General features: G+C 32.4%; 1 protein-coding gene and 1 long non-coding RNA gene across 2 annotated transcripts in view; both read right to left on the reverse strand.

Annotated features, from left to right (window-relative positions):
- The window catches only part of ST7L (suppression of tumorigenicity 7 like), a 126,480-nt gene that overhangs the window by 90,100 nt on the left and 14,056 nt on the right, over positions 1–22,324 (reverse strand). Inside the window, 6 exon segments of the mRNA XM_039841204.1 lie at positions 1,421–1,523; positions 2,426–2,498; positions 7,449–7,563; positions 7,806–7,903; positions 9,377–9,531; positions 17,196–17,274. Of these exon segments, the coding sequence (XP_039697138.1) occupies positions 1,421–1,523; positions 2,426–2,498; positions 7,449–7,563; positions 7,806–7,903; positions 9,377–9,531; positions 17,196–17,274 (623 nt within the window).
- Positions 17,623–22,323, reverse strand: LOC120585040 (uncharacterized). Its single transcript, XR_005648200.1, has 2 exons — positions 21,530–22,323; positions 17,623–20,800 (listed from the first exon to the last, which is right to left on the reverse strand). It is a non-coding gene; the product is annotated as an uncharacterized LOC120585040 (long non-coding RNA).

Consider the following 22,324-nt stretch of genomic DNA (forward strand, 5'->3'; position numbering starts at 1 on the left):
CTGAAAATTTTGATGAGATAAATTCCTAGAAAAATACAACTTCACAAACACCAATACAAGAATAAGAAATTTGAATAGTTAAGTAATAGTTAAAGAAACTGAATTTGTAATTAAAATATTAAACTAAAGAAGTAAAATCTGTAACAAAAAAATCTTTCTTAACGAGGAAAACTCCAGAATCAGATGACTTTATCAGGAAATTCTACTAGTTGTTTAAGGCAGAAATAATTTTAATTTTACACAAATTATTCCAGAGGAAATAAAAAGAGGGACCACTCCTTAACTTGTTTTATAAAGTCAACAACAAAGGAAAAGTATAAACCAAACATATAAGAAAAGAAGGACGTGAACATAATTGATGTCAGAATAATGGTTATCTTTAGCAAGAGGGAAAAAGCTGCAATTGAGGAAGGGCAGTCAGGTGGGCTTTGGGGGCTGGCAATGTTTTTTGGGGGGGCTCAGTGGTAGTTTCCACTCATTTGCTTTATAATAAATCTTTAAGATGCACAGTTCTGTTTTTTTTTACACTTTGCTGTGTATGTATTATAATTCACAATAAAAAAATTTAATTAAATTTATAGGACTAGTGTCATTTCTTAGATTTTAGTAATTTTCTTGACTCTATTCTTTACTTACTCTAACTGATATACGACTTCCATTTCTTGTAAATTACCTTTTAGAGATTAATCTCTTTAATGTCTACTAGCTTCCAAATTCTATTAATACACATTATATGGAATCAATAGTTACGATTACATTTTGTAGTAAAGGCATCTATTCTTGAATATTCTACACTTCCTAACATGGGCATTGTTTTTAAAACCTACAATTTAATCTTGGGAGACAACACACACACAGATTAACCAACAATCTCTATGTATGTCTGCAAGGTGCACAATATAAAGACAAATGAGATGGATATAGTCTCATCTGGAACTAAATAAACATTAACTTGGCAGTTTTTTCTGGGAACTTCCACATCTGTTTCCTATCACTGATTATTTTAATCTATTTATTGGCAGTCTTTGTCTACCTAGCCCTAGTTCAAAACCCAGGCATCTGTCTAGATATAAAAAGCTTTCACAGTAACAGGAAATTTGATTTAATGATCTGAAATATGAATGATCTTTTATTAAGACCTAGCCATTTTATTTCTTCTCTATAACTATAATAGAAGGAACAGCTAAGCAAACACATTTCAAATTTTATTTTGACAAGAATTGCAAAATCTATGATGAACTGCTGCTCTTATCTACCTTCTAAATGCCTTTTAACATCTCCGTTCAGGTGAATAATAAGCATCAAATTATAGCAGACTAAACAATTCTGACTCAAATAATAGAGACTCAAACTTTGGTCTATACACTGTGATCAATTTGATAAACTTAAAAGCAGTATTTTTTATCATAAAAGTTCTCACTTTTGGGACATGAGGATTAAATTCCACAGCTCTATGAATTGCTTCCACAGCATTTATTTCTGCTGTGTTTAATCCTCTTCTGGAGGCTGTTTCTGGAGAGAATCTGTAAGAAAACCACAAAATAAAGAAATGAATATAAAAAAATATACATGGATTTAGATCATAATCTAGCTCCCTGATCAGAGGTTTCCGGTGATGGCTAAAGACAAAGCCAAATAACTAAACATGAAAGTAAAGACTTTGGTCCAACATATTAAAAAAGGCAGCATAAGAAGTGAAAATCTTCAAATTTAGGTAAAGAAAGGCTTCAGGAGTAGTTCATTGAAGGCTCACTTTGGGAAAGAATAAAAGAAAGGCTACACAGAGATATCCAGAGAATCTCATGAAATAGTACATTCTTATCATATTTTCATTGAGAAGAAACAGACTGAATATTCCATTCTAATTCATATCAAGGTGTAGTAATCTAAGGTGAAAAAAAATGTCACCACTAAGTTGGTTTCTGAATAGCTTACCTGTACAATACAGACATTTGTTAAGGGCAGCCAAAAAATACAAGGAATACAGAATAACTCAGAATAGATAATATGAAACCTATTTCCCTACCACACACTTTATCATTATCACCATAGCTGCTATGTACTGCATGTACTTTCTTTCCAGCTTTGCTTTAGGCATTTATTACATATAGTCCTCACATAACCACCTTATAGTATTATTACTCTCATTTTACAGATGAGGAAAAGAATCAAACTGATTAACTTGCCCAAAGTTCCAAAGCCTAAGTATGTGGTAGACCCGAATTTGAACCCAGGTTTACTTAACTCTAAAAACCTTGCCCTTTCTACTACTACACATAGTAAGAAGCCTCAAGGGCTTATTCAGAAAGGGTTATTCAGAAAGAAGTAGAAAGGAAAACGAGCATTGTTTAAAGTCAATGGATGACATACATAATATTGAGGTTGGCAGTCTTTCTAAATTATTTTATTTTTCATAAGTACTTACTTATCTGAAACAGTCCTTGTCTTCAATAGTGCTGCTGTATAACAGATTGCTGCTGACTTTGGAAGGCTTATATCTGTAATAATAATTTTCAATTTTTGTAAGAATAAAAAAAATACCTGAAGACAATTTTTAATAAGAATAATTGATAGTACAATTTCAACAGATATAATATAGTAGTAGAAGCATAAGGACATTTAGTCGGAAGACCTAAGTTCGAATCTTGAATCTACTATTTACTAGTTATGCATCCTTGAACAAGTAGCAACTTCTTTAACCACGGTTTTCTCTTGTCAAAACAGTAAAATGGTAATTTTCTGGCAGAGATTAAATTAAAGTATGTCTGTGAAAGCCCCCAGCACAATGGTAAAAAGGACTCAACAAATGTTTATAATAATTTGCTTTCAATAATACTATTCAGGGAAAAAGGTATAGTATACTTAGAACTACTATGTAAAAACTCAACCTATTCACAACTCAACCTATTCTTAGAGAAAAACTAAGATTCAATAAAAAAAAATATTTAACTGTAGTTAAATCCAAGTGATATAACGCTGAGTGGTTTTAATTTTTTCTTCTCTTGTGTTTTAGTATTTTCTACATTCTCTTAAATGATATTTTTTTCCCAGAAAATAATTAATCAGAAATTATAATAATTATATAATTTTTTTCTTAAAGAATGCCCCAAACAGAAAATCAATCAATGTGATATACCACATAAACAAAATGAAGGATACAAGTTATTTGATCACATCGATAGATGCAGAAAGCATTTGAAAAAAATTTAACATCGATTTAGAATAAAAACTCTCAACGAAGTGAATATACAAGGAACATACCTCAATATAATAAAGGCCATTTGTGACAAACCACAGCTAATATCATATCATACTCAATGATGAAAAGCTGAAAGCTTTTTCTCTAAGATCAGGACAAGAGAAGATTGCCCATTCTCACCACTTTTAATCAACATAGTACTGGAATTCCTAGCCATAACAATCAGACAGAAAAAGAAACAAAAGGTATCCAAATTGGAAAGAAAGACGTAATAATGTCACTATTTGTAGATGACATAATACTATATACAGAGAACTCTAAAGATCCCACCAAAAAACTATTAGAATGAATGAATTCAATAAAGTTTCAGGATACAAAACTAATATTCAGAAATATGTTGTGTTTTTATACACTAATAACAAGCTATCAGAAAGAAAAATTAAGAAAACAACCTCATTTACGATCGCATCAAAAAGAACGAAATATCTAGAAATAAATTTAATCAAGGAGGTAAAAGACCTGTACTTGGAAAACTATAAGACATTGATGAAAAAAAATTGAAGATACAAATAAATAGAAGGACATATTGTGTTCATGGACAGGAAGAATTAACATCGTTAAAATGTCCATACTAGGGCTGGCTCCATAGTGTAGCGGTTAGCACGTCTGCTTTACACACAGAAGGTCCTGGGTTTGCGCCCCAGGTGGAGACACAGACCATATCCTGGGTGTGCCAGCCCCTCTGGGTGCGCCAGGCCCTGGGTGCATGCTGCAAGCATGTGTGGGAGGAGACAACCCCCTTCACAGATCCAGTTCTCAAGGGGAAATGGCAACATCCATAGGTCAGGGGTGAAAGTGGGGGAGGGGAGGAATTAAAGAGCAGGGAAAAAAAATGTCCATAATACCCAAAGCAATCTACAGTTTCAATCTCCAGATTCAATCTCCAGATTCACTGCCTATGGCATTTTTCAAAGAACTAGAACAAATAACCCTAAAATTTACATGGAACCATGAAAGACTTTAATAGCCAAAGCAATCTAGAGAAAGAAGAATAAAATTGGAGGTACCATGCTACCTGATGTCAAACAAAGCTATACTAATCAAAATGGTATGATTCTGGCAAAAAAAAAAAAAAAAAAAAAAGACACAAATCAATGGAACATAAGAGAGAGCCCAGAAATAAACCCACACTTACATGGTCAATTAATCTACAACAAAGGAGGCAAGAATATACATAGGGTAAAGATAGTCTCTTCAATAAATGGTATTGGCAAAACTAGACCAATACATGCAATAAAATAAAACTAGACCACTTTCTTAGACCATATACAAAAAAAAAAAAATTCAAAATGGATTAAAGATTTAAATGTAAGACTTAAAACCATAAAACTCCTAGAAGAAAATATAGACAGTGATCTTTGACATTGGTCTTTGCAATAGTTTTTTGGATGTGTCTCCTAGGGCAAAGAGAATAAATGCAAAAGTAAACATATGGGACTACATCAAGCTAGAAAGCTTTTGCACAGCAAAGAAGACCATCAATGAAGACAACCTACTGAATGGAAGAAGAAACTTGCCAATGATACATCCGATACGGGATCCATATTCAAAATATATAAGGAATTCATACAACTTAACACAGAAAAAGCAAACAATCTGATTAAAAAATGGACAGAGCACCTGAATAGACATATCTCCAAAGAGGACACACAGATAGCAAAAAATCATATGAAAAGATGCTCAATATCACTAATAATCAGTGAAATGTAAATCAAAACCACATTGAGATATCACCTAATACCTGTCAGAATGGCTATTATAAAAACAACAACAAAGAATTTGTGGAGAAAAAGGAACCCTTGTGCACTGTTGTTGGATTATAAACTAGTGCAGCCACTATGGAAAACAGTATGAAGGTTCCTCAAAAAATTAAAAATAGAACTACTATATGAACCTGAAATCCCTCTTCTGGGTATTTATCCAAAGAAAACAAAAACACTAATTCAAAAAGATATATGCATCCTTATGTTCATTGCAACATTATTCACAAAAGCCAAGAGATGGAAGCAACCCACGTGTCCATTGATAGACAAATGGATAGAGGATGTGGTACAACATAGAGGGACTGAGTGAAATAAGGCAGACAGAAAAAGACAAATACAGTATGATTTCACTTCTATACAGAATATAAAAAACGAAATAAATGAACAAACGAAAAACAAAAACAGAAACAAACCCATAGATATATTGAATAAACTGATGGTTTCCAGGTGGGAATTAGGTGGGGGGAATGAGTGAAAAAAATGAATGGGATTAAGAAGTACAAACTGCCAGTAATAAAAGTTGTCACAGAGATGTAAAGTACAGACAGCATAGTGAATACAGTCAATAATTGTAATAACTATATATGGGGCTTATCATGGAGATCACTTTGTAAGGTATAAAAATGTCTATTCAATCAATATATCTGAAACTAATATAATATTATATGTCAACTATAATTAAAAATAAATCTTAAAAAAAAAACCTAAAATAATGTCATCAGGAAAGTAAGACCACAGAATTCCCTTGAAGTTTCAGATTCCATAGTTATACCAGTAAATGGAGAACTAAAAAAGTAAATTTGCTTTTAACTTTCTCAGAATTCTAGAATAGTAAAAACTGGGGCCTCATAAAAACAACTGAAAATACAGAAGTATATCTGTTAATTTTATTTTTAATGACTCAGGTCCTAGCTGATGTTTTATTTTCGGTCTTTAAGCTTGTTTATCATAGTATCATAAGCAGGCCATGCATCTGATAAGTTACATATGGAAAGATTTCTCATAAATTTCTCCACGAGCTTACATATTCTGAAGCACTTCTTAAGAATTCCAGATGTTTAAAAGAAATAAACTTCTCTTTCCAAGTGTAACACATTTCAAACCTTCCAAGTCATGGGCATTCCAAAGCTAATGGCTAAGAACTTACAACTGGACAAGTGTGAATAAGTGACTTCTGTGTTCTGTTATAGTGAGAGATATGATCAGAAACATTATGCTACTTAGGATGTTTTCAGTATGGGCTTAAAAGCTAACGCCTCACTCAGACTGAGGAGAAAGGCTATGCTTAAAAATTCTCTTAACTCCCTTTGTGGTAAATTAGCAGTTATAGTATAATAATAAAAACAGCCAGTATATTGACTTCTTACTACTGGAAGACTAGTAAACAAATAAATGGAATACCTGGATTTAAGTTCAGGCCTGCCTCTTACCGGCTAGAAACCTTACCCAATTGTTAAACCTTCTTCAACTGCAGTTTCCTTATATACTAACTGGAGATAGTAAAAGTATTTGTCTCACCACCTCACAAGATTATTAGGAGGATCAGATAAGAAAAATTATACTTTGTAACTAAAAAGCACGGCAAAAATTTTATTCTGAATTCTTTTTTTTTTTTGGCCATAAAATCTTATTCATCATTTAATCACTCTTATTAATCTTGGAAGAAAGACATTTTATACTTCTTGAACTTTATTTTGCACAAACATTTCATTAAAATTATCACTCCAGTTTAAGGGGCAAATCTCACTCTGAATACAGCTTTCATTTTGGGCCAATCTGTCATGGCAATAAATAATTATGCATTTAAGAAAAAACAGTATTTGTATTTAACTTAATGTACTCTTACATTTATGCAATTATATATACATCTTTGAATTCCAACTTACCAAAATAGTTTCTATTTAACAGCATTATCTTTTGTTTTCCCGACAAAATATTCTGAATTACTCTTATACATACTGCTAAGCAACTTCTGTTAAGTTCCCTGACACTCCAAAACAAATGAGGTACCATCCTACATGAATAGCAACCCATACTTTTCCAATTATCTCACATAACACACTATACTTCAATGTAACTACTATTATTTTGTCTATGTTCCACTAAACTATAAATCCTACAAGAGTTAAGTTCATGTCTTCCTGTTCACCATTGTACGCCGAGTGCTTCACTCATATTAGGTGCTCAATAAACAAATAAATCCTGAAAGAAGAAAAGTTCCTTCTTGCAGGCTTTTGCTACCTAAAGTCCTGATAAAAAAGATACTAATAGTAACTTAATAGTAACTTGTATCCATGGATTATAAATACTGACTAGTACAAATGGAAAGAGAAAATCAGAGAAATACCGCAATAGGTTCACATTTATAATTACATAATTGAAAAAAAATGTTAACCATGCTATCTACTAAGACAAATATCACTCACCATCATATTTTGCTAGGACTGCCTGAACATCTGCATAGGCCTGTAATTCTAAAAGTGATTCTAGGAGATTTTCATGGATGTTCAACATGGTAAGAGGAGGAAATTCTTTCATCAACTGTATATTAAAAGGAAAAAAAGGTTAAAATTATAGCAAAGGAACTCAATAGAACTGAATCAGATTCATTTAAGCAGAAATTCTTTTGTTTCTTAAAACTGTAAAGACTCAACCCTTAAGAAATGTATGTATATTCATAAAAACTACCAATTAAAAACAGTTATTCTGCATTAAAATAACTGGAAACTTAAACCACATTTTCAGAATTTTGAAGACTATAAACAGTCATCCAATGTACTTACATCTCTCATTATTTTTACTGCTTCTCTTATTCTTCCTAATTTTCTTGCACACATTGCCAATCTTCTTTTAATATACACCAGTACATTGGTATCTCTTCCTATTTTAAAAAAAAAAGACACAACTATCACTTTTGTATTATGACTTGCTATTTCATTAACATATTATCCATTAACTTCATTTGCTTATTCCAGAAGGGCAATTGAAATGAAATTGTGTCAGAATGGAATAATATTAATGATTGTTGAATTTGGGAGATGAACATTTAGGGGGTTCATCATACCACTCTATTTGTATATATGTTTGAAGTTTTTATATTAAAAGATTAATACATATACATATTTTACATTACTTTTCCCTCTAACAATAAGTAATCTGAGTACAGTATGTATAAAGTAATCCATGTACACTTAACAAATGCATTTTAATATTAACATAAAAGAAATATATGCATTAGTAGGAAGAAATAACATTAACAGTAAGTTTCAGCATAAAAGATCTATTATTTTAATATTCTCCATTGTTTTAACTGCCAAACAAAAGATGCTCAAAACAAAATTTCCATGGCTAGTGTACACTTTTGCTCATAGCTAGTAACTAATAAACTATTAGACTATTAGAAAGGGCTAACAAATATTTCTGTAATTATCTAATAGACATATTTGAGATGATACAAAGACAAATGGCATAACTTTTCTATAGATGTAGTTTCATTGGTTTCAAAATTATGTATTCCCACAGTTGTGTATTATAACATGCATTAATGAAACATGCTGTATACATCAATATTTAGTTTAGAGAGAAAACATTACCCAAATTTCAATTTCCATGAACAAAAGATTTAGAACTTAACTGATAGCAGATAATGCATTATGTAAACAGATTTCAATTTATTGCCCACAATCTGCCAAAACCACGAAACTAAAACCCTCTGACCATAAAAAACAGCAGGAAGCAGCAGTACTACAGATTCTAACATCTTTGGTAAAAGTGTCTCAATCATAACTGGGACAGTATCTCTAAGAGTAGAAAGAAAGGATTTCAGTTGTTATGCCCCTAAAGATCTCAAACACATCAGAGAAAAATCAACTAAAGAAAGAATCAATGCTAATTATAAGGCTGATTTTTGTGCTAAGGGGGCTGCTCCCAGGCACTATATGGAGATACAGTCTGAAGAGCAAACCAAATGTCCCTCTACTATTGCTTGGGGGTAAGGGTGAGGGTAAAGGTAATAGCTGCTTATCACTACTAGAAGGCTCTCCTGAATCTTTTTGAGTTGTTTCTCCAATGACCAGCCCAATTCTCACATAAAATAAATTACTATAGTCTTAGAGCAGCACATCTCTCAATAACCAGGGCAGATCTGTTACCTTCCACAAGCACTCTATAGCTAATACATATTTCTGTCTTGCTGGCTTGTAGATATTATGAATAGATTAGTTAGTTATCTCTTATGAAAAGTAGCTAACATTGAAGTATTAAGGTTTTTTAAATTATTATTTTGTGTTTTAAACATAAAAGAGCCAATTCCAGCAACTAAAAGATGGGTAAAAATTAGTTCAAATTTGCTTACTCAGTTGAGCTTCATGCTGAGGACTTTGGTGCTGGCACTGCTGTGACCGCCTATAAATTGTTTCTCCTGCCTTGAGTGCCTGTTTAAATAACCTTTCAGCATCTACAATAGTTGTTGCTTCTTCCTCAGCCAGTAGAACATATGCAGTGGCACAGCTATGAAGAAAGCAAGCAAGGCAATTTTAAGTAAAATGGTAAAGCAAGTATTTTCTCTCAGGTATGTCCCTTGGCTTCCCAACACATTTCCTTAACTTTCTATCTCTCAAAGAAGAAATTCATTCTCTATTTTAAATTATTAGGGGCATATTGGTGTGTCCTTTGTCCTGTATTTTCCTTTTGTGCAAGGGGGTGGGGAAAGGAGATACATAAAAAGTTATCTGAAAAGCAGTTCAAAGGACTATACACTCTAGTAGTCATGCCTGCTCTTAGTCACTATGTACTTTGTAATATCCACCTAAAGGCTACTGAAGGTAAAAGAGAGGGTGGCGAGTGAGAAGAAAGTTCCATGACCAACTAGGCACCTTTAACATTTGACTCAGAAGCATGGTCCAGAACTAGATCTTTTCTGCAGCCCAGAGTAGTCCCTCTGCGTGCTGCCCCAGCCTCTCTTGGACTTACCCAAAACAGTACCGTAACAACTTCCCTTAGCCCAAATTCTAGTCTTTCCTCCTACAATTTTACTCTCACTTGTCACATCCATGCTTACTTCAAGTATCCTTTTCTTCACCCCACTAAAACATAGATTTCTCTTTGTCTCTTTTAAGTCAAAAACTGTCTAATAAGATAAACTAACTTGTTTGGGGGCAAAAAAGATAAACAAAAAGTTTTTTTATTCCCAGAAATAACTAGTATATCCCTTCTGGAGATGATGTCCTAGTTCTGATTATCCAAACCTGGATTGTCCAGTATTGTAGCCATTAGCCACATGTAGTTATTGAGCACTTGAAACGTGTCTAGTCTAAACTGAGAAGTGCGAAATGCACACTGATCAGTGTATGTTCGGTGTAAAATGTACACTGAATTTTGAAGACTTAGAAGAATGTAAAATACTTATTAGATTTTTAAAAATATTGCTGTTAAAATATGTTAAATACAGCTAAATAAGATATATTATTCAAATTAACTTCACCTATTTCTTTTTAGTCTTTAAATGTGGCTACCACAAAATTTCGTTACATATATAGTTTGCATTATATTTCTATTGAACAGTGTTTAAGCAACAGGAGAGAAATTATTGGTAAAAATACAAGGCCAGGCATGAAACAAAAGTGATGACAAGATAGCAATCAGACAACTGGGGACAAGAAGGGTCTTTCCACTGTAGAAAATGCAAATCATAACATTTTGGCATCCTTCAAATAATTCTCTAATTTGAAGTATACAATAATTTCAGTAATCAACAGAGATTTCTTCATCATGTTACACTGGATTTCTCTGAAGCATTAGATATACTGCTGCTTTAAACACTAGGCTCTCTGCTATTTTAAGTCCAATTCAAATGCTTTAAAATAACAAAATAATAAAAGCACCTTTAAAAGATCTGGATGGATATAAACTGATGCAGTAGAATCAAAACATAAACATAATTTTAAATTACAGTATAGCTACATAATAAAGAGGTTGTTTTCCCTTAAAAGCTTCCTTGTGTTTGTTCGAAAGTATTTAAAATGGAGATGTTAATACAAGAAATAAATTTTATGAATAACCAATGATTCTTACTATTGGGAATTTTTTTTTAATTGAGGTAAAATTCACATCACAAAATTAACCATTTTAAAGTATATAATTCAGGGACTTTTAATAACATTTACAAGGTTCATTCATGTAGCATGTAGTGGTAATTCATTATTATGAGTGAATAACATTCCATTGCACAGATATACCACATTCTATTTATCCATTTGTAAGGTGATGGACATTTGGGTTGGTTCCAATTTTTGGCTACTATAATACCATTATAAACATATGTATAAAAGTGTTTTTGAACACCTGCCTTCAGTACTCTTCAATATATGCCTAGAAGTGGAACTGCCAAACTGTTTTCCACAGTGGCTGTACCATTTTACATTCCCACCTTCAATCTATAAGGGTTCCAACTTCTCCACATTTTCACAACACTAGTAATTTTCTGGAGAGTTTTGTTTGCTTTTACCCATCTTGTAAAGGGGTATCTCATTGTGGTTTTCATTTCCCTATGATAAATGATACTGAGCATCTTTTCATGTGCTTATTGGTCATTTGCATATCTTTTTTGAGGAAATGTATATTCAAGTCCTTTGCTCATTTTTAATTTTTAATTTTGTTGTTGTTGTTGTTACTGAATTGCAAGAGTTCCTGATATATTCTAGATACTAGACCTTTATCAAATATATGGCTTGCAAATATTTTCTCTCATTCTGTGGGTTGCCTTTTCACTTTCTTGATAGTATCCTTTGATGTATAAAAGCTTTTAATTCTGAAGTCTAATTTACCTAACTTTTCTTTCATTGCTTGTGCTTTTAATGTTATACCTAGGAAACCACTGCCAAAGCCACGGTCACAAAAATTTGCCCATAAGTTTTTTTCTAATAGTTTTAGCTCTTACATTATCTAGTGGCTCAGAAACATTCGTTGAAAAACTATTCTTTCTCCTATTGAATGATCTTGGCACTCTCATCAAAAATCAATTGACCATATATGTATGAGCTTATTTTTGGACGCTCAATTTGCTTAATCTAAATGGCTATCCTTATGATTATGACTTAATTACTGTAGCTTCATAGTAAGTTTTGAATCAAGAAAGTCTAACTTTGTTCTTCTTTTTCAGACTGTTTTGGCTCTTTGAGGCCTCTTGCAATTCCATATGAATTTTAGGATCAACTTGTCCTGTGAAAATGGCAACTGAAATTTAGGATCAGTTTATCCTTCTGCAAAACTGACAATTGAAATTTTGATAGAGATTGCATTAAATTTATAGGTCAACTTGAGGAGTGTTGCCATCTTAACAATATTAAGTCTTCCAATCCATGAACACAAGATGTCTTTCCATTATTTAGGTTTTCCTTACCTTCTTTCAGTAATACTTTGTAGTCTTCAGTGTACAAGTCTTATACCTCTTTGGTTAAGTTTATTCTTAAGAATTTTAATATTTTTGATGCTATTGTAAATGGAATTGTTTCCTTAACTTCCTTTTCAGATAGTTCGTTGCTAGTGTATAGAAATACAGCTGGTTTTTATATGTTGATCTTGTCTCCTGCAACTTTGTTGAACTCATTTATTAGCTTTGTTTTGTGTGTGAGAATTCTGTAAGATTTTGCCCATGTAAGATAATGTCATCTGTGAATATAGTTTTATTTCTTCTTTTCCAATTGGGAAGCCATTTTCCCATTCATCTTGCCTAACTGCACTGGCTAGCACCTGCAATACAATGTTAAAAAGAAGTAGCAAGAGCAAACATCCTTGCCTTATTTTATTTAGTTAGTTAGTTTCAGGTATAAAGTACATTGGTTAGACATTTATATAGTTCATGAAACGATTCTCCCTGCCCCAATTTCTCTATCATCCATCTGGTTCTACACAGAGCCATTACAATACTATTGATTATATTCCCTATGCTGCACTCTACTAATTTGTTCTTCTTCAATCCTTCACCTTTCTTGATCTTAGAAAGCTTTCAGTCTTTCGTTATTAAGAATATAGTCAGCTGTGTATTTTTTGAATTTCCTTTACCAGTTTGAGGAAGTTTCCTTTCATTCCTTGGTTTTTTTTATTATTATTATTATTATTATTATTATTATTATTATTATAAAATGGTGTTGGATATTGTCAAATACATTTTACACATCAATAAAGATGACTGTGTTGTTCTTGTCCTTTGTTCTATTAATGTGGTGTCATACTCTGACTGATGATTTTCATGTACCACCACCTGTGCTTTCCTGAGACAAATCCCGCTGAGCCATGGTATATAATCTTTCTAATATGCTACGGGATTTGCTTTGCTAGTATTGTGTTGAGGATTTTTGCATATATATTCATAACAGATATTAGTCTGCACTTTTCATATCTTGTGATATCTTTGGTTTTGCTATGAGGGTAGTACTGGACTCATAGAATGAGTTAGAAAGAGTTACTTCCTCTCCTATTTCTTTGAAGAGTTTGTAGGGAACTGTTGATAATTCTTTAAGTGTTTGGTAGAATTCACTAGTGAAGTAATCAAGTTCAGGGCTTTCTTCGAAAGTTTTTAAATTACTGATTCAATCTCTTCACTTATTATAGGTCTATTCAGATTTTCTATTCTTTCTTGAGTCAGTATTGGTAGTTTGTGCATTTCCAGGAATTTGTCCATTTCATCTACGTTATTTAATTTGTTGACAAACACTTGATCATAGCATTCTATTTTAATCTTTTTAATTTCTGTAAGGTCAGCAATAATATACTCGATTTCATTCTTGATTTTAGTATTCTGAGTCTTTTTTCTTTTTTAATTGGTCAGTCTAGCTGAAAGTTTGTCAATTTTGATGATATTTTTAAAAAATCAACCTTTGGCTTCAGTGATTCCCTCTGTTTTTCTATTCCCTATTTTGTTTATCTCACTCTAATCTTTACTTCTCCCTTCCTCTGCTTGGAGCTTAGCTGGCTCTTCATTTTTTTACTTCGTTAAGGTATAAAAAGTTATTGATATCAGGTCTTTCTTCTTTACTAATGTAGATGTACAGCTATAAATGTTCCTCTGAACACTGCTTTTGCTGTATCTTCTAAGTTTTGGCATGCTTACATTTAAATAATTTGTGAAAAGGACTTGTTTCTGCCATTTTCCTTTGTTTTCTATATGTCCTATCTTTTTTGCCCTTATTTCCTGCATTATTGCTTTCTTTTATGTTTTCTAGTATACTATTTTGATTCCCTTATTTCTTTTACCATATATTTTAGTTATTTCTTGGTGGTTAATAGTTAACAATCTAGTTTAAATTAATACAACTTAGTTTCAATAGTATATAAAACTCTGCTCCTATATAGCTCTTCCCCTACTCTTTATGTTGTTGTCACAAATTACATCTTTAGAAATTGTATGTCCATCAACAACATGGATTTATAATTCTTGTGTTACATAGTTGCCTTTTAAATCATACAGGAAAAAAAGAATTGCAAACCAAAAATACATTACTAATGACTTTTATATTTGCCTATGTAATCACCTTTGCTGGCATTCCTCACTGCTTTGTGTGGAGTAAAGACTGTCTAGTATCCTTTTGTTTCAGCTTGAAGGACTCCTTTTAGCATCTCTTGTAGGACAGGTCTACTGCAAATGAACTCTCTCAGTTTTTGTCTATCTGAGAATGTCTTAATTTCTCCTTCCTTTTTGAAGGATAGGCTTGCTGGATTATAAAATCCTTAACTGACAGTTTTCTTTCAGAACATCTTCATCCCACTGCCTTCTGGCTTCTATAGTTTCTGATGAGAAATCAGCTATTAATCTTATTGAGGCTCTCTATACCTGATGAGTTGTTTCTCTCTTGCTGCTTTCAGGAATCTCTTTTGGTCTTTGGCTTTTGAAAGCTTGATTATAATGTCTTATTATAGATGTCTTTGAACATATCATATTTGGGGTTTATTGAGCTTCTTGGATATACAGACCCATGTCTTTCATCATTCAGAGGCTCTTTTCAGCCATTATTTCTTCAAATATTCACTCTGTTCTCTCCTCTCTTTCTGGGACTCCTTTATGCATAAGTTGATGTGCTTAATAGTGTCCTATGAGTCTTTTAGGATCTGTTCTTTTTTCTTCATTCCTTTATTTTTTTTTTTCTGCTCCTCAGGCTGGGTCATTTCAATTGATCAAAATCCAGTTTGCTGATTCTTTCTTCTGCCTGTTCAAATCTGCTGCTGAACCTCAACAAGAATTTTTTTTTTTTTAATTTCAGCCATACTTTTCAACTCTAGAATATCTATTTAGTTCCTTTTAATTATTTTTCTATATCTTCATTGATATTTTCTAATGGTGAGACATCTCCTGGTTTCCTTTAGTTATTTGCACATGGCTTCTTTTACCTCTGAGCATATTTAAAATAATTGATTTAAAGACTTTGTCTAGAAAGTCCAAAGTGTGGGCTTTCGCAAGGACAATTTCTATTCATTTCTTTTCTTTTCTGTGTATGAGACATATTCTGTTTCTTTACTTATCTTGTAACTTTCTCTTAAAAACTAGAAATTTCTAGAAACTCTAGAAATCAGATTTCTTCTCCTCCCCAGAATTTGTTGTTGCTAATTTGTAGTTATTTTTTAATGACTTTTCTGACCTAATTTTGGAAAGTTTTATTCTCTATCATGTGTGACCAGTGAAGTCTCTGCTCCTCTAGCTTAGTGGTCTGCCAGTGGTTTAATAAAAGATTGCTGAAAACACCTGGAAACCAAAAAATAAAAAATAAAAAACAAGTCTTTGCAGATGAGTTCTGTGTGTGTTGGGGCACACCTTCAACATTCAGTGAGGCAGTTTACAATTCTACCTTAGCCTTCAGTATCTGTTTGAGTAGAACCTCAAACTTAGACAGACATGAGAGTACGTAGGGCCTTCTTAAGTCTTTTCTAAGCATGTACTCAACCTTGGGCATGAGTGAAGCTTTTGAGATTCCCAGGAATATGAGCTTTTCAAAACCTTTATTCCCCAAATATCTCATTCCCCAGGCTTTTCCTCCTAAGCTTTCAGGTTCGTCTGGTGTTTACCCCAACTCTTATCCCTTGCCCCAGCCAGCAGGGGCTAATGCATGTGTCTTTAAATGTTTTAACAAATGACCCCCACGGTGTAGCTGTGTCACTGCTGGGAGAGTTCTGAATTAATGTAAATAAAGGCAAGCCCCTTAAGGTGGTCCTTCAGGAAGCCACCAGACAGGTCAAAATAAACAACCACAATTCTTTGAGAATAAGGTTCATTCCACCTCCTCTGGTAGTAAGCTAAGGAGTGGGGAGTGAGGCCAATATAAGTTAAAACATCACAAAATTCTCTTACAGAAATCCAGCTGTTTTTTTAATTGATTAAGCATTCTCCAGATTGCTATAAACTTTTGATTGATTTCCAGAGTTTCAATAAAGTTGATTTACTGCTTTTGGAATTTCCTATACTGCCATTTTTGTTCCACCTTGGGAAGGTCTTAGTAATAAGGATAATATATCTGGGGTGAGACAGAGGGAGGAAGAACAGGGGACAATGCTAAGTTCATATTATTAAGGGAGCATACCTTGATTAATTCCAGCTGGGGCCATACTTTTATTCTTGGCATTTATTTAGTTTTAGATAAATATTGATTGAGCTGTCCCATTTAAATATTAAGTTAACTTATGATTTTACATTTTGTCTTTTCAAAATATAAAATACAAAGAGCTATAAAAAAAATAAATATTGTTAACATACAAAAAAATTGAGTTAAAGCTACATTTTACTTATTTTTAATATCCTTCTCATATCTCCAATCCTATTACAACTAAAGTTCTCAGGGTTGAACAAATGCTTTAAATGAATGATTTAAATGAAAAACAAAAGTAAAACATGTGGCATAAGTATTTTAGTACTCTTTAACTGTCAAATGTTATTACCAATCAGATTAGCACTCTCCATTTCAAAAAATATTTCTAGCATAATTTCTATTCAAAAGCATAGCTAAGTTTACAATTTCAGAAGGAAAATACAGATGTCAGTGAACACTGAAAATGTTGTCTCTAGTATACAAAAAGAGAAAGGGGGCTGCTAATGACTCCAAGCATCTTATGAACAGACAAAGGGAAACAAAATCATTTGCCTGGGTTTCCTTCAAAACAAACTTATTTCCCATATATTTCAAACTTACTCATTGTTTAATTCTAAAGCTTGGTAGGCTGCTTTGATTCGAGCTGGAGGATTTCTTTCCCTCCATGCCTTCTGCATAACTGTAGGAAAAATATTTCAAAAAGTTGATGAGATGGTAAACATAAACAATTTTATGCAAAACGTATGAAGAACAAGCTAGGAGAGTAAACAAAGTCTTAAATAACATGTTCTCAAACATAAGAAACAAGAAATTGGGGTGCTAGCTCACATTAACCTTACAAGAAATTTACATTAAATTTAGGAACCTTCACATATAATAAAAATATACTGCTTCTCTGGTTTATTTGAATAATAACATATAAGGCACTTAATCAAGTTAATTAAATGCATACTAAAACTGATATCAGATTATAATCAATATGAAATATTCTAATTTATCACTTTGAAAAGGTTCTTTGGAACTACTAGAAATATATAAAACACTTAAAGTCTTTGTCTAATCAGTGATTCGATCCAGGAAGAATATTTGAATTTGTATTTTGTATAAAAAGGAGGGGATTAATTTAGAGTATAGTATATTTATGGAAAATATCAATCTCTATTAAGATTCAGTAAAAGCCTGAATTAGAATCTCTCTGGAATAACAATATTAGTTTTGCTCTCATTTAGAGTACCAAATGAAAACTTCACACTAAGTAAAGTTTCTTAAAAATTAAACAAAGTATATTCATGAAACTATCTGGCCTATTTCAAGTTTGATAAGAAAAATAGAGAATCTATGAATGTTGCTTTTGGAACCAAACCTACAACTGTCCAGAAAAAATAATGTGGATAAATTTTGAGTTTTCCTTTGGAAACAAAATATTAGTCTTGGCTTAGAAAATGAGACAATATATTCTACTGTGTAACAAAAATATATTTCTAATATCAAACATGTCATCAGCTAGCTGATAGCTAATGCTTCCTAAACTTGACAAATTGATGTTCATCAGAACCCACCTGATAATAACCAGGTAAAGAATAATATTTTGCTGAAACTTTAAAATGTAACATAAAATTAAGTATATTAGACTTGCCATTTTTTGATGATGGGCTTTCTTCTATAAGTTACATGATATTCACAAGTCAAATTCTGACACTGAATCTTTACCAACATTTTTAATGGTTTGGTATTCTAGTATATTAAATATCATAATTTATTTAACCAATTCTCTTTTGATGGACAATTAAGTTACACCTAATTTTTTACTAAATAGAAATACTGTGATATCCATCTTTCAATATCTACCTTTGTATACCTGGCCAAGAAGCAGAATGGTTGGTTGAAAGATTTTGAATATATATTCCCAAACTCCTCTCAATAAAATTGCATTAATTTACATTACTTCAGGCAGTATAAGAAAGTGACTCTTTCTCTACTTCCTTACCAACACATTAGTACATGACAACTATCTCATTTGCATTTGCATGTCTTTTATTTCTAGTAAGGTCATTGAATCCACCTTTAAGCATTTTTTATTTTGTTTTCAACTGCTCTATCCAGCCTTTCAAGATTATTCCTCATAACCAATGTAGTTCTAAGCCAAAGGGGAAGGGAGAAATTTAGTAGAAGAAAGAAAATATATATTTCCTTCTAAAACAAGGTTTAGGACTAATTTAAAGTGAAATGTGGATTTAGTATTCAACTGTCCACTTTAAGAGCTCTTGATATGCTTAAAAAATAACACAAACAGTTAGCAAGTCAATCAAATTTATTTATTTTTCAAGTTACATAATATTCTAATATGCTAAACAAGCAGAAAAGAGAGTAGCATTTAACGCAAGATCAGAAGTCACAAATGTAAGTGCCTGCAAAGACAAGGCAGAAAACAAATGATCTAAAAACACATGCACTATCTAAAGGAGAGAATCACTGCTCAGGTCTAACTGATCACTACCACGTGGAAATGCAGGTCCAGTTTTGCCATATTTTCCAACTTACAAATAGTGTAAATCTAGCTTTTAATATTAAATATCTTGATTTTTTTAAAATGTTGCAAGAAAATATCATGAAGATAAATTATCAAAAAAAACACTACTAGCTGGCCGAGAAATTTGTCACATCACACATCTATACACATTTGTCTTTTCTGAATATGAAACTACAGATAAAAATCGTTATCTTAATGTGAGTGTCTGAAAAGATCAATACGGAACCAACAGACCATTTCTGGATTATCATTCACAGATAAAGTTTGTTCTTTAGTTCAGTCTTTAGCTGGGATTATATGTACCTCCAGAAATATATGAAACTTTGCAAGGACCAGAATGGAATGCATGGTTTTAAGAAAATCAATTTCTAAAGCCTCAACTTTATATAATTCTTTCCTTTAAGTGATCTACCTGAAGAATGTTCCTCTGGTCTATGCATCAAGCTGGTTTTCCATTCCTACCCAACATCTGTTTCCCTGCTCCCCAAAGAACATATTTCCTTCTCCTACTTTACAAAAAGAAGGCTTACTTCTCAATTATCATGAACCTTTCCAAGGTGCACTGTCCCAGGGTATAAAAATCTCCAGGTGCCAAAGGAACAATTTCCAGTTCAGATTTGGGGGCAGCCATTTTTAATCAAGGAATCTATAATAGGGATTCCTGCCTGTCGCTTATTTCTTGTAATAATGAAGCTCAGCATTAGAATTAGGGTATTCTGGCCATTAGATGCTCTGAATTCAAGTATATTGTAGAGTGGGAGGGAGTGATAACAATATTTATCAGTTCCATTTATCAGCATCCCTCTCCCCTTACTACCAAAGAATACATTGCTCCTGAGAGAAGGTCCCCTCACAGTAAGACAAAGGGGGCATTAGTAAGTTAATAACAAAATCAGTCAAATCTTATTTTGGCCAAGTGATAAGCTCTAGGCAAAGCTCCAAGACTTATCTATCTTTCTATCTTATAATCTGAATTCAGAAGAGATGGTTGTCATGAGTATGCATGTTAACATGTTTATTTGAATTGAAAAATGAAGTCAGACTTTGTCAGAAAGTAAGTCTGATTTGGTTGAAAGGATTGACAGTGAGAACTCACCCAGCCTATTAGGTTATATGGAAGACATTTTCCAAGGTTGAAAGCTCAAAATACATAGCTCCAAGGATTTGACAAAAATATAATTAAAGTACATGATGCCATTTAGCACCTTATAGTCAAAGGAAAACAAAATTTTAAAAAATTTATACAAAAAAGCATTTATTGTGGAAAAGCATATACATGTGGCAAAAGACACTCAAGCTTAAAATAATTACATTGAAATTATATGGAGGTATTGAATGAATATTAATTCAGGAAGAAAAAGGACTTATATAAAATTTACTACTGTTAAGGAGTATTTGTTCATGTATAACAGTGGTTATCAAGTCATTAGATTCCTTGAGATACATTTAAATATAGGGTATTCTAGTTTTATTTTTAAACGTCTATATTTGTATGTCAAAAATCACACTCTGCAATTATTTAACCTTGTGACATCAACTTAAAAATGTGTGAAAGAATACATAGTTTTTCAAAATTCTTTTAGGAGGTATGTGAACAAAAATGTTTTTTAAGACCACAGCTTTAGTGGATAGCCACGGCTATTATCTGAAAAGCCTGTCAAATCTGCAATTCCGCCTGTGAGAAAGAAGTGAAGCTTTAATTTCCAGAGTCATCTCAGTCCTTAAAGTTAACTTACAATACTGACTTTCTACTGCTGTTATTTCTCCAACACCTACACGTTTGCCATTAATATAAACATTAAGCATATAAACATAAAGCAATTCCTTTTTCTCCTATTCGCAATGAAGCCATTTAATGTAATCATACCAAACATCTGTGGGTTTCCTGCTACCATCCTTAATATATTTAATCCAGCAGAGAGATATCACAATGAACTCGCTTCAATGCTGGAAAACTGGCTATTTTTTAGGCCTTTATTATTGGTGACTTTCTTCTGCCTATCAAAGCGGTAAGTAACAGTGGCAATGTGGTAGTGGTGGTGTAGTGCTTAAGAGCCAGACTGAGTTTGAAACCCAGCTTTATCATTTAACAATTAGATAACTTATGCATGTTACTTGATTCCTCTTTGCCACCATTTCTTTATTTTTAAAATGAGACTGAAAATAGTACCTACCTCATAAAGTGATTGGGAAGATTAAATTAGAACATTTAAATTGCTTAGAACAGTGATTGGTGAATAATAAGTGCTTTACAAGTGTTAGCTATTATTAGTGAAATTGCTTACGCCATCTGTGACACTAAGACCACTCATTCATTCATACTTTCGCCAAAGAATAAATATTAATATATACAGTTAGCCAATGTACTAGATGATAGAGAGTCAAAATGATGAAAATATAGTACCTGCTTTCCAAAGTTTCACACCCTATTAGGAAGGACAAACAGTAAAGCAATACAATAAATGTTTGTGGTCAAATAAATTAACTAAAATTGTTTCATTGAGGTTTGGACTAAGTACTATAGAACTGTAAAGAAGCAAGTGTTTAACTTTGACAGAGGATCCCAGAGAAGGCTTCCTAGAGAATGTAACTTTTAATTTGGATCTTCAAGGATAAAAGAAGGAAGAATAAAAGTAGAAAGATACATAAGGAGGGGCAGGGCATTCAAAGTAGAAGACTAGTTTTGATAAAGATGTCTGTCATTAAGCCATACTTTTAAAAATTCAAATACTCTTTCTATAGAGAAGAGCTGAGAACTAAACAGATATTTCTATGATCTTCCACCACTATACATGCATCTCTAACTTATAACTGGAATAAAATATATCCCATTTTTCTCTACATGCCATGCCCCAATGTTTATACTCTGTCTTACTCTTAATTGCAAGTGTCAATTCCCAGACCAAAATTGGGTACACTGTTCTCTGCATAAGCAGTTGTTGTATTTGATCTGAAAGATTTTTTTAAGTAATAAAAGAAGTAATTTAGCATTTTAATAAAATACCTTAAATTCTTTGTAAGAAAGAAAAGTAGTATAACAGCTTCGTTTACAATCATAATTAGTTTCAATTTAATCTGGGTTTCTTATCAATAATACAAACAACTCCAGGCCCAATAACTTTGTATATTATAATAAATAATTCTAAACAACTATTAAAGTAATTTCTATGACCACTGTTTACCCCTTGAACAGATATGA

This window comes from Pteropus medius, unplaced genomic scaffold (genome assembly GCF_902729225.1).
Source record: "Pteropus medius unplaced genomic scaffold, Ma_sr-lr_union100, whole genome shotgun sequence".
NCBI classification, from domain to species: domain Eukaryota; kingdom Metazoa; phylum Chordata; class Mammalia; order Chiroptera; family Pteropodidae; genus Pteropus; species Pteropus medius.